Source organism: Mustelus asterias, chromosome 12, assembly GCF_964213995.1.
Source record: "Mustelus asterias chromosome 12, sMusAst1.hap1.1, whole genome shotgun sequence".
Lineage (NCBI taxonomy): Eukaryota > Metazoa > Chordata > Chondrichthyes > Carcharhiniformes > Triakidae > Mustelus > Mustelus asterias.
Window position 1 is genome coordinate 37,500,945 of NC_135812.1, and position 14,315 is coordinate 37,515,259.

The 14,315-nt window shown below is 41.8% G+C and overlaps 1 protein-coding gene across 1 annotated transcript in view; it reads left to right on the plus strand.

The window, feature by feature from the left end:
- The window catches only part of LOC144501378 (septin-5-like), a 125,605-nt gene that overhangs the window by 56,921 nt on the left and 54,369 nt on the right, over positions 1-14,315 (plus strand). Inside the window, exons 2-6 of the mRNA XM_078225048.1 lie at positions 1,642-1,971; positions 6,837-6,933; positions 7,685-7,771; positions 9,095-9,218; positions 10,192-10,326. Coding sequence (XP_078081174.1) covers positions 1,693-1,971; positions 6,837-6,933; positions 7,685-7,771; positions 9,095-9,218; positions 10,192-10,326 — 722 coding nt within the window. The 5' untranslated portion in view covers positions 1,642-1,692. The remainder of the gene's footprint in view (positions 1-1,641; positions 1,972-6,836; positions 6,934-7,684; positions 7,772-9,094; positions 9,219-10,191; positions 10,327-14,315) is intronic.

Consider the following 14,315-nt stretch of genomic DNA (forward strand, 5'->3'; position numbering starts at 1 on the left):
AATTTCTTATATATATCATATGTACATTGAGTTATAACCCTGGTTTATGACAGCTATATTGGTGCACATTCTGATACATAATTGATCTACGATGGAAAATTAATAGCACTTTTTTCCAGTTTAGTCCTTTTTCCTGATGATGTCCTTTTGATACTTCAGCTAAGTGGGGCTTTCTTTTTGTATGAAGGGGACAAGTACATTTTGGCAGGTAATCAAACTGCTGGCAGAGCCTCAATGCGCCAAATGGCTTCCTTTTGTTCTATAAATAACTCTGACTCTTTTGGGCAAGATTTTAACTCACTCAAAACCGATTTACTTTGGTAAATCAAAATTACACCCATTCCTATGCTCGCCCTAATGTATACTTTCCAACAATACCAGAAAATAATTGCAGCTGAGCGAGATCGCTTGGTTCATCTGAATTCATCTCTCAAATCCTCCCGGCCCCTTTGCACCATTCTGTTGATTTCTAAGCGATTCCAAAGATTTTGTGTCCATTAATCTATTGTTTCATAGAGAATAGAATAGATTTCCTATCGTGCAGAAGAAACCATTTGGCCCATCAAGTTTGCACTGACTGTTTGACAGGCCCTATCTCCATAACCCTGCACATTTTCCATGACTAATCCATTTAAGCTACTCATTTTGGAACACTAAGAGGCAGTTTAGCATGGCCAATCCACCTAACCAGCACGTCTTTGCACTGAGGAAGGAACCCTGAGCACCTGGAGGAAACCCACACAGACAGGGAGAGAATGTGCAAACTCCAGTGGCCTGAGGCAGGAATCAAACCCAGGTCTCTGGAGCTGTGAGACAGCAGTGCTAACCACTATGCCATCTTGTTGCCATTTGATTATCGTTTATGTGCAGAAGCATTTCCCAATATTCTCGCCAGGTATATTGAAAGTAATCAGAAGCAGGAAAGCTTCCCCTAATTTTACTGAGCTCAACTATAAGACTCTCAACAACTGTATGAGATAAGGGGAATTTAGGAATTGAGAAAAGAATGATCATTGTGTGTTGGTAAATGCTTCATTAGCAGCATGTTTACTACCAATCACTCAAGGAGCTATCTAAGTGATTCATATTATGGCATCTCGAAATGGGCTTTTATCACTAGAAGTATGAAACACGGTATATGTTAATTTTTGGAGTTTAATGAAGTTGATCTGCATCATAAAATATGCGTATATGATATTATGAACCTTATAGTCTTGCATTTATGAACAGGTTTGTTTATTAGAGAGCTACTCCAGTAACCTGCCTGGTGTCACCTTAGTACAGTTTGATGTTAAACTTGGTTGCCTTGAGGGTGGACTTTGTCAACAGATAGTCATTGTAGTATAAGAACTCTGATAATGTGATAGATTTGGTTATTTAGCATTAACCAAACTTCATAGCAAATCATTATTTTGGTTAAAATTAAAGCAAGTTGCTTTTTGTAAAGTGGAAACCTTCACTTCTCATAATGTGTTTATTCATGATTTTGGTTGTGTGTATCTTTTGATTTTCTTTCACCCTTTCCAGTGTGTTGTCTTTCTCCCACTGCCTCTCTCTCATTTCTCTCTCTCTATCTGGGATCTTTTATAACCTCTGGTCATCATATAACCCCCCCATGTTTGCTTCCATTTTCCCTACTAGCTTGCTCACTTTTTGAAGGAAGACTCGGATGATTCTGAAGTAGAATGGATAATGAAAGAGTCTGCCAGTGAGAAATATCCTTTACATCCTGTCCAGGAGAGTTCTCCAGCAAATATAACATGCTCTGAAAAGATAGAGTGCAGAACTACGTTGGCAATACCAGAACAGTTGAGTTCAGCAGGAACGTCAGATGTAGTGAAAGAGCAGAACTGGAAGCTCAAAGGGCAGCAGGGCGATAGTCATCTCGTGGCTGCGGAGCCAATGCCAGTTAACTGTCCACCCAGGGCAAGGAGTCCGTGGGGGAAACTGGACCCGTACGATTCATCTGAGGTAAAGTTAGAAGATTTAGAACTTCTAGCAGTGGTTAAATAAATTAATCCAAAGTGGGAGAAATAGAGTTAACGATTGATCAAAATTGACAACCTGAAACATAAATATATGCGATGAGAGAAACGGTTGTCAGACTTGCTGAGTCATTCCAGCATTTTCTGTTTTCATTTCAGATCGCCAATATCTGTAGTATTTTGCTTTGTTATCTATGGTAGGTGTGGCCAACCTCAGTCCTGGCAATCGCTCCCTTGAGGTCCAGGATCTTGGTTGTATTTGATCCTTTATACTTCCTCATTCATTCCTGAATTTTACAGAAATTTAGGAAAAGGCACTTTTAAGTTCTTATACCTCCTTGGTGAATAAGTCCGAATTCCTAAATCTGTCCATATCAACAATTTGAGATGCATACAAATTAATGGACCTGTGTATGTTAATGAAAATAGAATCTGCATTCTAAATGTAACATGCAATTAATGTCAATGTGTATTTTGTTTTAACATGCATATAAATGAAAACATGCATTTAGACTTTATATGTGGTCCTGTGACTCCATTCTGCACATCTATGTGACACTTAAAGGAATTTGGACACCCCTGGTCAGTGGCATTTCCCTTGCTGCAGGACAGAACTGAGAGGATTGCTTCCTGTTAGATCAATACCCAATCCCATTTATCTGGAGAACAGTAACAGATAACAAGGAATTTAATGCTTTTGGAAAACTAAATATTTGAATATAATTAATTCCAGGTAGGTACAATCCAGTTCTACTGGGTCTGAAATTTGGCAGTAAATTGGCCATTTCATCCACTGAGTACACATAAAATCCGCACTGTTGTAATAGAAACACGAGGTTGGAGCTGAGGCACATAGTAAGATGACCCAGATCTTCCAGTCTCCAACAGTCAGAGACTGGACGTACCCTGGAAGATGCATTACAGGACGCCTTGGATGCCCCAATGGAAGGATTCCGTACATCTTGCCAGGTGGATTGAACTTCCAATGGGAAATTCCCCTGCTCCATGATGCTGTGATATTGCCTTAAGATATCACAACACCAGGCAGGGACTACCCCTCATCCTACTTTCCCACTCACACACCCTACCCACCTCCCTCTTACCCACCCTACTTCCTTAGCTTACACACTTAGCTTCTTTCCATAGATGTTTTCCAGGCAACTTTGGGACATTTAAATTCTTTATTTAATGGAATATGGCAGCTAGTATTGTATAAAAGGGGCACGGTTTCTGCACAAATTCTCTGTGGTCCCCTACAAGGTTTGCTGTGCTGGAAGACTTCACTGACATATTGGAGGAAGGTAAGTGCCTGATTAGCAGTGCTATTCAAATGCAAGGTTTTTTGTAAGGCGTCATTTTCCAGAATTTAATTCTTACCTCCCAAGAGTCACTTCTCCAGTTTCTTAAAATAGTTCAATGACTTTGGATTGCTGGCAATATTGAAAATCATGCAGAATCTCAGGGGAACCTGTACAAAATACAAGCTTTGTATTTCTCTGCCATTTGGAGATGTTGCCTTTTTAATTGATGCATGTTCTCGAATTATTGTTAGGTGCCTGGCTGGAAGTGTTGTTTCCTGGGTAGCTTATTCATCTTTACTGTAGCCTGCTTTCCCTGCTGTCTCTTTCATTTCACTGCACAATGAGACACACTTTCCTCGGACTGCAGCAGAGTGATGGCAGTTTTCTAATTGAAACAAATACTTTGTTCATTCCTTTAAAAAGTGTTATTAGATCAGAGTCTTTAACTATTATTTTGTTTATGTTAGAATATTATGCAGCACAAAAGGAGGTCACTTGGCCCATTGTAGGTCAGTTTTTTGAATGTGATCATTGCTGAAATGTAGGAAACTCAGCAACTAAATTGTACACAGCAAGCTCCCACAGAGAGCAGTGTGACAATGACCAGATGATCGATTTATGTGATTAAGGGATGAATGTTGGTAAGAACACTGGGGATATTACCCCTATCTCCAAAATAGTACCATGGCCATTTAGCAGTGCTCACCTGAGAGGATATATCTGATACCCTTGTTGAGTTCTCAAAGTGGACCTAGTTTTCCTGTCTTTTAGTAAAGTTACAGTAATATACATCCACAGGGCTGGATGCAGAACACCCCCCGATTCACCATTCAATGGAGGGAGAGGGTGTCTTTCTATATTCCCACTGGCGATGGGCAAAGATGTTATAACATTTTCACAGGCAAGTGGGTAATAAGTAGGACAGCAGGAAGACCCAGTGCCAATACAAACATCAGCGTAAGGATTAAGTACAAACAGACATTAACATAAGGACTTGGTGCTAACAGGCATTTAACACAAGGACTTGTGGTGCCAACAAAGATTGATTATAATGACTAAGTGCAAACATAGGCATCAGTACAAGAATTACCATCTCTACTACAGGGGGTAAAGTGCTATTAGAATGTAAATGACAAAAGCTGGATGGCATGTGGCTGCAGGTTACTGAGTGCAGTGGAAAATTCACTATTACATGATCAGTCAATGAACTTTCCCTGGAGACCATTATCAAATAGAAGATGTGCTTTTTAATTATTTTGGTTTCCTGGGAGTACAATCTGCTTTCTATCAGGAAAAAGATTTGCTGTGCCTCATTATAGAAAACTTGTGGAAGGCTTTGTTTTATTCACTCATGGGATGTGAACATCGCTGGCTAGGCCAGCATTTATTGCCCATCCCTAATTGCCTTTGAGATGGTGGTGGTGAGCTGCTTTCTTGTACCGCTGCAGTTCCTGTGGTGTAGGTCCTCACAGTAAGAAGTCTCACAACACCAGGTTAAAGTCCAACAGGTTTATTTGGTAGCAAATACCATAAGCTTTCAAAGCGCTGTAGGTCCTCACACAGTGCTGTTAGAGTTCCAGGATTTTGACCCAGCGACAGTGAAGGAACGGCGATTTATATTTCCAAGTCAGGGTGGTGGGTGGCTTGGAGGGGAACTTGCAGATGGTGGTGTTTCCCTGCATCTGCTGCCCATGTCCTTCTAGATGGCAGAGATCATGGTCTAGGAAGGCGCAGTCGAAGGAGTTGGTGAGTTGCTGTAAGTAGGTTTGATGCAGCCCTGAATGGTAAGAATTGAGCAAATCTTTGCAATTGCTTCAGTAATTAAGTGTGTAGTGTAGTGTATTATCTGGTAAGATTGCACTCCCTCAGTCCTGCACTGGAGCAGAAGGTGAAACATCAATCTGTGACACTGGGAGTGAGAGGATATAGTTTCAATATTTGACACTAGAAGTGGGAAGATAAAGCTTTTTCACCAGATCTTCTCCATTCATCCGCCTGTATAAATCCATCTCTGGATAAATAAACCCACCTCCTCACTGCACCAGCTCCCCCCTCCGTAGATGTGTAGACTGTGACTTGGTGAGTCCAACAATGAGGGAACAAAGATGTTAATAAATTATAATAAAAAGAGTGAAAAACACATTATAACAGAAAGGGAATGTTGCAAAAAGGATATTAAAGTGAGAAGAAAATGGAAATGGCAGAGCAACAACCACACCTTGTTTTTATTTAACATCTCTAACATATTAAGATTTCCCAACCACTTCACAGGAACATTATTAGACACCAAGCTACATAAGGTGACATTAGGACAGGGAGCCAAAAACTTGAACAATAAATCAATGATGTCAAAAAGAAATTGGCTGAGCTCCTGAAAGAATAAACATTTAGGGCTATGGAAACCAAACAGGGAAGTGGGACTAACTGGCTGGGAGCTGGCATGGACTAGATGGGCTGAATGGCTTCCTTCTGTGCTGGAAATGATTCTTTGTACTCTAAGATGGAGCACCATAGGTAGGAAATTCCAGAACTTTGTGGCCAGCTATTTGCAAGCGCAGCTCTTAATTTTACGACTATTAAAATAGGGAATTCGTAAAAGGTCACAATCTCAAAGGTTATAGGACTGGAGGAGCTGACTGATATAGGAAGGGGCATGCCGAAGGATGGATTTGTAAACAAGGCTGTTGTAGATCAGGTGGTCACATGGACGTTGGGATGACCCAGGTAGAAAAAGGGTCATGTGTCAGGGGCATGAGCATTCTCCCAGAACACAGGCAGAGATACAGCATGTAAGAGCTGCTCCGTTACTGTTAATAAGTATATATTGTTGTTGGTCCCTAGTCACCAGTTATTGGAATCCGATATAGGGGTGCATTTTAAAATTAAGGCTTTGGGAGCCAATGGAAGTAAGTGAGCACACGGACGATTGCTGAACAGGTCTTTGGCAGCAGAGTTTTAAATCAATTCATTTATAGAGGATGTCAAGGAGCAAGAACCGGTTACATAGTGTACAGAAGAAAAAACACCAGACAGAGTAAGAAATAGTAAGGAAGGAGAGATCCAAAGAAGAACAGAGAAAAGAAGGTGTGCAGAAGGAGCAGGAAGATGTTTTGACTGGATAAAGTGCAACATAGGAAAAGGGAAATGCAGAATGAAAGAGGGAGACAAAAGAGTATTGAAAGATAGAACCCAGAAAGCAAGCAGGGAGAGTGGATAGAGGGCAGAAACAATTTGGTTACAAAGGAAACTAAAGCACAAGGTCCTCAAGAGTGTGGTGGGGTGAAAATGATAACATTGATGTAGTAAGGTAAAGCCAGGGTTGAATCAGCAACACATGGAATGGAAAGTAAAGAAAGTGAGATGGTGTAAAAAGGAGAACGAGGAACATGCTATAAAGAAATGGAGAAATCGAAAGTGGAGAGTATATTTTGGAATGTCAACAGGTGTGACTAATATCGATGGTTTTCAGTGAATTTTTGCGGAATTGGTGATAATACTCCTGTTTAATTGTTCCATGTTTATAATAATATATCTGTGTCCAATCCTGCAGGACCAGGAGAAAGAGTATGTTGGATTTGCAACATTACCCAGCCAAGTTCATCGCAAGTCAGTCAAGAAAGGATTTGATTTCACACTGCTGGTGGCAGGTAAAACAATTTGTTACTGGGATTTTGATCATAGCCATAGCATTACACCTCAGTCAAATCCAGCACAGTGGTAAAACCAGACACCCTGCTCTGACAATACCATATATCCTACTTTGGCAGTACCAGATTCATCATCTCTAATAAGACCATGCATTCTATTCTGGTAATACCAGAGATCCCATCATTGTAATTGCAGACATGTCAGTCTGTGCACATATGTGACCAAGAACAGTGACACTGCACAGCTAGCCAAATAGCATCAACTAGCAGTACCAGCTTTACACTGGGATCCACAGAGTGGAGATTTCCACCTGCACCCCAGAAATAGTTGCAGAGCCGCAAATTAAATGATGCCTCCCATAGTAGAAGTACAGTACTAGTGTAGTCAGACTATGGGCAGACTGAGTACCTCACAGCAGACATACAAGGTAATAAGAGTTTCCCAAATACAAGGCACACGCCTTTCCAACCATAAGAAGCAGGTTTAAAAAATAAAGTCCTAAATCCCAGTTTTCAAACTGCTTTGAAGGTAAAACTGTCTCCTTGAGCCAAGGTTCAGCTGCTTGAAATTCAATCAATAATGCATAGTAGACAGTAAGCCCTAGTCCAAATCAACCAGACTGGAGCTATATAATAATCCTGTTTGCACATGTACGCTTGGCCCTATACAAACTGGATCTGGCTGAAAGGTCCTAAATGTTTACTTGCTAAAATCTGACCAATTTTTATTGTTGTTGTTGCTTCCTTTCAGGAGAATCGGGCCTTGGGAAATCAACCCTAGTTAACAGCCTTTTCCTCACAGACCTGTACAAGGACAAGAGGTTCCTCAATACAGAAGGTCAGATTCAGGGCGGTTGTTTTGCTGAACTGGTCTGATAGAGCTTCACTGGGAATAGGCGAGTCAGCATTTGATAAGATCAGTAGCCTTGTTAAATATTGGAAACAAAAATATTATAGATCCTATCTCTCATACTCTTAGGGTATTATTCTTTGGGAACAGTCTGATCACTAGCTGTGCTAAAATAACACTAATTACATTTTCTGCTGTCCTTCACACTGCCCCTGAGGCCTGGCCAAGTTCTAAGAGGATGTCAATAATACTCAGAGTGCTGGCAGTGGAAGCTGTTCCTCTAACATTGCCACAATGATTCAATAAAAATCAGAGTAGTGTCATGTGACATCTCTGTCCAGTTGGCTCTTCAGAACAAATGAACTGGAAGTGTTGAAACTTGACATTCAATATTGTTTGTTTCTACAATCCGAAACAGGAGCACTATGTTTTACATCCACAAAGTATATGTGGATGGATTTAGTGCTGAGGAAAGTGAGGAGCTATCATAAAGTCTATTTTGAGCACACAATATCAGCATCAAACTTTCACAGGTAGGTCACAGTGCAATAGATGCAGAATAAAGCTGTGCCCACTTCACCCAATACTATATCTCAGTGCAAAGCTCAGAAGTGGTCCTAATATTGCATCAGACTTCCATCCCCATTTCCCAGAGCAATCATTGTGTAACCACAGACTGATTGCCAGTGAATTAATGTTAGTCTAGTGCACTGGCTCAAATATTCAAAAATTGAATGGCTAAGCCCCAAGTTCAATTCATGTGCTGAGGGGTGGGTAGGGTAGGGGGCGGAGCAGAGGCAGGTGAGCTGGGGGGGTGGAACAGAGGCAGGTGGGCTGGGGGGTGTGGGGTAGAGGCAGGTGAGGTAGGGGCTGGAGTAGAGGCATGTGGGGTGAGGGGCGAAGCGGAGACAGGTGGGGTGGGGGCGGAGCGGAGGCGGTTGGGGGGCGGGGCGGAAGCAGGCTGGGGGGCAGGGCTGGGGTGGAGGCAGGTGGGGCAGAGGCAGGTGGGGCTGAGGGTGGGGCAGAGGCAGGTGGGGTAGGGGGCAGAGCAGAGGCAGGTGGGGTAAGGAATAGGGTTGGGAGGTGGGCAGTGTTTGCAGACAACAGAGAAAGGAAAATTTAATCTCCTCAGTCCCCATGTGTCTCTGTTTCACTGAATTACATCTAATATGGAATTAAGAGACAATCCTTCAAATCAATCGTGTGAGATTGCTTTTCAGAAAATAAGGATATTACATTCCATGAATTAAAGCTTGTCCTCTTCATTGAATGAATACAATTTAACTGAAGCCACCTTCACTTTCTCTCCAGAGAGGATCACTCAGACTGTTGATATCACCAAACATTCGGTGGAAATCGAGGAGAAGGGAGTTCGACTTCGGCTCACAATTGTGGACACGCCGGGATTTGGTGATGCCATCAATAACCAAGAATGGTATAAAAAGAACTAGCAGTTCAGGATAGAAGCTTTAATACAATCAGTCCAGGCTCAGTGGAATAAATGCTGATTTGAGTGTTCAGTGATTGCAAACTCCCCAGTGGTTAGCCCAGTGACTATACCAAACTAGAAGCTCACTTCCTGGCTTGTGCTAAGTTAACTGATCTCACCTGGGACAGAGATAGGGGGTACTGTGGCTGGTCTCTCATTTAGGGCTGAGATAAGGAGGAGTTTTATCTCTGAAGGGGGGTGAATATTTGGAATTCTCTACCCCAGTGGGCTATGGAGGCTCAGTCATTGAGTATATTCAAGACAGAGATTGATAGATTTCTAGATATTAAAGATATGATGAGATGTGAGGATATTGCGGGAAAATGGCACTGAGGTAAAAGATCAGGTATTATCTAATTGAATGGCAGAGCAGGCAAGAGCGGCCAAATGGCCTACTACTCCTATTTCCTTTGTTCTCATTGTAGTGTTACTGTGATACCCTTATGAATGGTGTCTCTTCACCCCAGGGTAAATTATTAATATTCTCATTACTCTAACCCCTGTTATATACCTGTCCCTTGCCCTATCCTGCCTTGTCGTTCACATTCACACGAATCACAGAAAGTCGGTATGCACACAATACGGCACGCAATAAAAAAGGCAAATGGGATGTTGGCATTTATTGCTTTGTGTCTCCCTGTCACAATGACCCAGTGCTACTGACCCTCACCATCCTCAATGTTACAGTTCTGTTAACATTCTATCCCGTTGCCAGCAAATAGATTGTCATTGTCCTTTCTCTATGGAATAGTGGCATGTCAGGCTTCTTCAAGAGCGTGGTGCTGCTAACTTAACTCTGCATCATGGGAGAAAAGTAGTAGTTGTTTTTTTTTCGCTCCACTCCATGTTACTGAAGGGTATGTGTGGGATTTTCCAATGTGGAGCATTTTGTGAATTTTGTTTGTGCTTCTTTTCTCAGCTGGAAACAGGTTGCAGATTACATAGACCAGCAGTTTGAGCAGTACTTCCGTGACGAGAGTGGTCTTAACAGGAAAAACATTGCAGACAACCGAATTCACTGCTGCCTTTACTTTATTTCTCCTTTTGGACATGGGTAAGCAGAAAGGTTTTAACAGCTGGTGCTCTGGTTCAGTTACCCAGTGATTTGCTCCACAATTCACTCAGATTGGGATGCTCAGCATTTGGGAACCTGTAGATGTTGTACCCTGCATACTGAGGTATATCAGTTTTGTGAAATAAATTACTTTCCTATTTCAGAAACCCAAGGGTGAATTTTCTGAGAGTCTTACTGCCCCTGCACCACCCCATCTCCCCCAAATACCAATCGGGCATGGTGGCTGATTTGAAATGTCCTAATTTGCCTTATATATATCTTAATAACTTGGGCTGAATTTTCATCTGGGTGTGGAGATGTGCTTTGGTGTATGAATGGCTGCAATTCGATTTTCTGTTGGAGGAAATCCGATTTTCCTCCACATTCCCGACTCCGCACCATTTTCCATTGGCCTTTTTGCAGGTCAGGAATGCACATGCATTCCCCATTTTAGGATTCCCTATTTGAGAGGGGGTTAGGGGTTGAAAACCGAATTTCCTCCTGCACAACATTTGAATCTGGAAGCCTAGTTAAAGCACTCCGGGATTGAGAGTTCATGAAGAAAATGGAAAGCTTGCTGAGAACAAAGAACAAAGAAAATTACAGCACAGGAACAGTCCCTTCGGCCCTCCAAGCCTGCATCAACCATGCTGCCTGACTTAACTAAAACCCCCTACGCTTCCAGGGACCATATCCCTCTATTCCCATCTCATTCATGTACTTGTCAAGACGCCCCTTAAAAGTCAGGGAAGACTTCCCTTAGAAGTCAGGGAAAAATTCTGAAAGGTAAGTGCAAAATGCTTTCACACCTTTAAATCTCACGTTTTGGTGCTGAGTTGTAATGTTGATGAGTTTTTGATGTAACGATTCACCATAGGGATATGTCCTGCAAAGGTGAGCAGAGCTTATGTTGTTCAGTATTGTGTAATTGTTCATAAGCATTCTAGTACTTCTCCAGTGGAGAAAGTACCATAATGCAGTGAAAAATATCACAAAATGTCTTGTCAGTCAGTGCTGTCATCTTTTGAACAGTGATTTAAATGGAGTGATTGCTCTAGCTTATCTAAAAGAAAAACTGCTTTTAACACTTGAAAAAAATCTAACTACCTGTTCCTGTCGATTCATCGACAGGCATAAAATTGAAATGAGTATCTTCCGTCCTTTTGATTTTGGAGAGTATTGTATGGACAGCTGTGGCCATGATCAATGTTTGTTTATTCATTCATGAGACATGGGCGTCGCTGGCTGACCAGCATTTATTGCTCATCCCTAATTGTCCAAGGGCAGTTGAGAGTCAACCACATTACTGTAGCTCTGGGTTCACAGGTAAGCCAGACCAGGTAAGAACAGCATATTTCCTTCCCTAAAGGACATTAGTGAACCAGATGGGTTTTTCCAACAATTGTCAATGGTTTCCTGGTCATTAGTAGATTCATAATTCCAGACATTTCTTTTTATTGAATTCAAATTTCGTCATCTGCTGTGGTGGAATTCGAGCCCGAGTTCCCAGAACATTTTGGATTAATAGTCTAGTGATAATACCACAAAGCCTCCCCTTAGTTTGGCTTAGTTTCAAGTGCTAATGGGTTTCAGTTTTCTATTCATTTAAGCATGAATGACAGTTTTTAAGAGGTTGTAATAATAGAGTGGGGGAGGTAATCGTACCGGCTCGTCACACCAGTAGCTAGTAAGATTGCAAGAGAGGCGAAAAACCGGGTTCGTGCCCAGTTTCTCGCCTCTCATGATCCTACTGGTCCCGATCTGCCGGTGTAATCAATACTTAATTTTTAAATTAGCCTTTTCCTTGGAAAGATGCTACCTCCACAGGGTCCCCGCTCACCCCAGTTTGGGTGAAACCGCCAGTTCGTGATGACTCCCAACCAACTTCAGCATTGCCCCAGGCTCCCCTGCCCTCTGTGAGGCCCTTCTAAGAAGGCTGTGGCCCATAGCAGAAGAACACCCCATGCTCCACCCGCACCCCCCCCCCCCCCCCCTCCCGGTCAACTCCCTTACTTCTAGGTCCTACTTGAATCACTCAAATTCACCTTGGAGAATCCAAGATACAGGATAAAATACAGGACAAAAAGGGTCAGTCAACAGACAATTCCTTAAAATATAGAGGTCACAATAGCTTAGTATTCAAAACTTGCGAAAGGGAAAATCTTGAAAATTCACCTGTTCCATTCACATAAATATCATTAATTAATGAAAAAAGATAATGTATCCATGTGTGCTGTGGGTCAGTGAACTTGACAGGACTGCACTTCAAGTTTCATAGAGTTATAGCGGTTTACAGCATGGGAACAGGCCCTTCGGCCCAACATTTCCATGCCGCCCGGTTTTTAATCATTAAACTAGTCCCAATTGCCTGCGTTTGATCCTTATCCCTCTCTACCCATCTCATCCATGTAACTGTCCAAATGCTTTTTAAAAGACAAAATTGTATCCGCCTCTACTACTACCTCTGGCAGCTCGTTCCAGACATTCACCACCCTTGAGTGAAAAAATTGCCCCCCTGGACCCTTTTCTATCTCTCCCCTCTCATCTTAAACCTATGCCCTCTAGTTTTAGACTCCCCTACCTTTGGGAAAAATGTTGACTATCATATTTATGCCCCTCATTATTTTATAGACCTCTATAAGGTTACTCCTAAGCCTTCTACACTCCAGAGAGAATGTCCCAGTCTATTCAGCCTCTCCTTATAACTCAAACCATCAAGTCTTGGTTGCATCCTAGTAAATCTTTCACATTTTGTGATACATAAAAACACGTGACGCAAAAATGAAAGAAACGGTGCAGTAACCAAAAATAACTTTTTATAATTTAACGTTTTTACATTTTAACTACGATAAAGAGAACTTGGACACTATTTATGTTGTTGAGGCAAGGTGGTTCACCTCCTGAGTTTCTCCAGGTGCTAATGTTCCTGTAAAAGGCAATTAAACACCTAAACCGAAAAACAGTCAATAAACATGTAAATTGTGCAAACCAAAACTGTTAAACTGTTAAAATGCAGATAGAAACCAATTCAAAATTGAACACAGTTAAAGTGCACAAATGTTGCATGAAAATTGCAGCCATGAATCAAAATCCAGAAATTAAGCATTATTTACATTTAAATGTTGAATGGTTTGCTGGATTTTTTTTATTGAAGTCTTGAATCTTCTCATATTATTCATTTTTACGATTTCTTTCCTGAATGTCTCCTCCCCTGGTACTGGAGAGGGGGCAGGCTGGGTGGGTGAAACATGCTATAAAGCTGGAGAAAACTTAAAATTAGCAGGAGAAAGCAATAAATTCATCTGCCCTTCAATTCACCAGACCCACAGATGCCAACAGCCAAAGACTTGACGAATCATGGATTCCTCCTTTAGCCTTACACTCCCTCAATATTCTCAATATTACTCAATAATCTCAATATTACTGAACTGTTTTACCTGTAAGTAAAATCAGAGATATACTCTGTATCTGAAGTGGAAAATTGGAAGATAGTATAGACTCAGATTAACTACATTTGATGTGAAGGTATTCAACAGGTCAGTCTCACTCAATGACAAATCATTAGTGATGGAAGCAAGTTTGACGTTGCACCTGCTCTTGTAACGATCTGTCACTTTTTACTGAAACCAATATTGGTTATGTTTTGAAAATTAATTCTAAGAATCATTCCCTTGCCATCAATTGCAGTGTAGAACTGCTCTCCAGCCTGTTTGTGTTCCATTTAAGGGGTTTGCAGCCTCACCTCACTCTCCTTGGTACTCAATGATTCCCTTCCTCTGCCTCGACCTCCTCCCAATCACCCACATTGCTTTGTTGGCCATCCTTCTGTGCCCAAGGCCTTGCTGAGATTGAACTGTTTGTGAGAGGTGTGGTCAGAAAGTCGAGCAAAGCAACAAAGGGTTCGGGAGGAGGTCACGAAGTAGCAGGAAGGAGATGCTGAGTACCGGGAGACGGGACAGTCCTGCCGGTGAATGAGAGGGAGGCAGCCA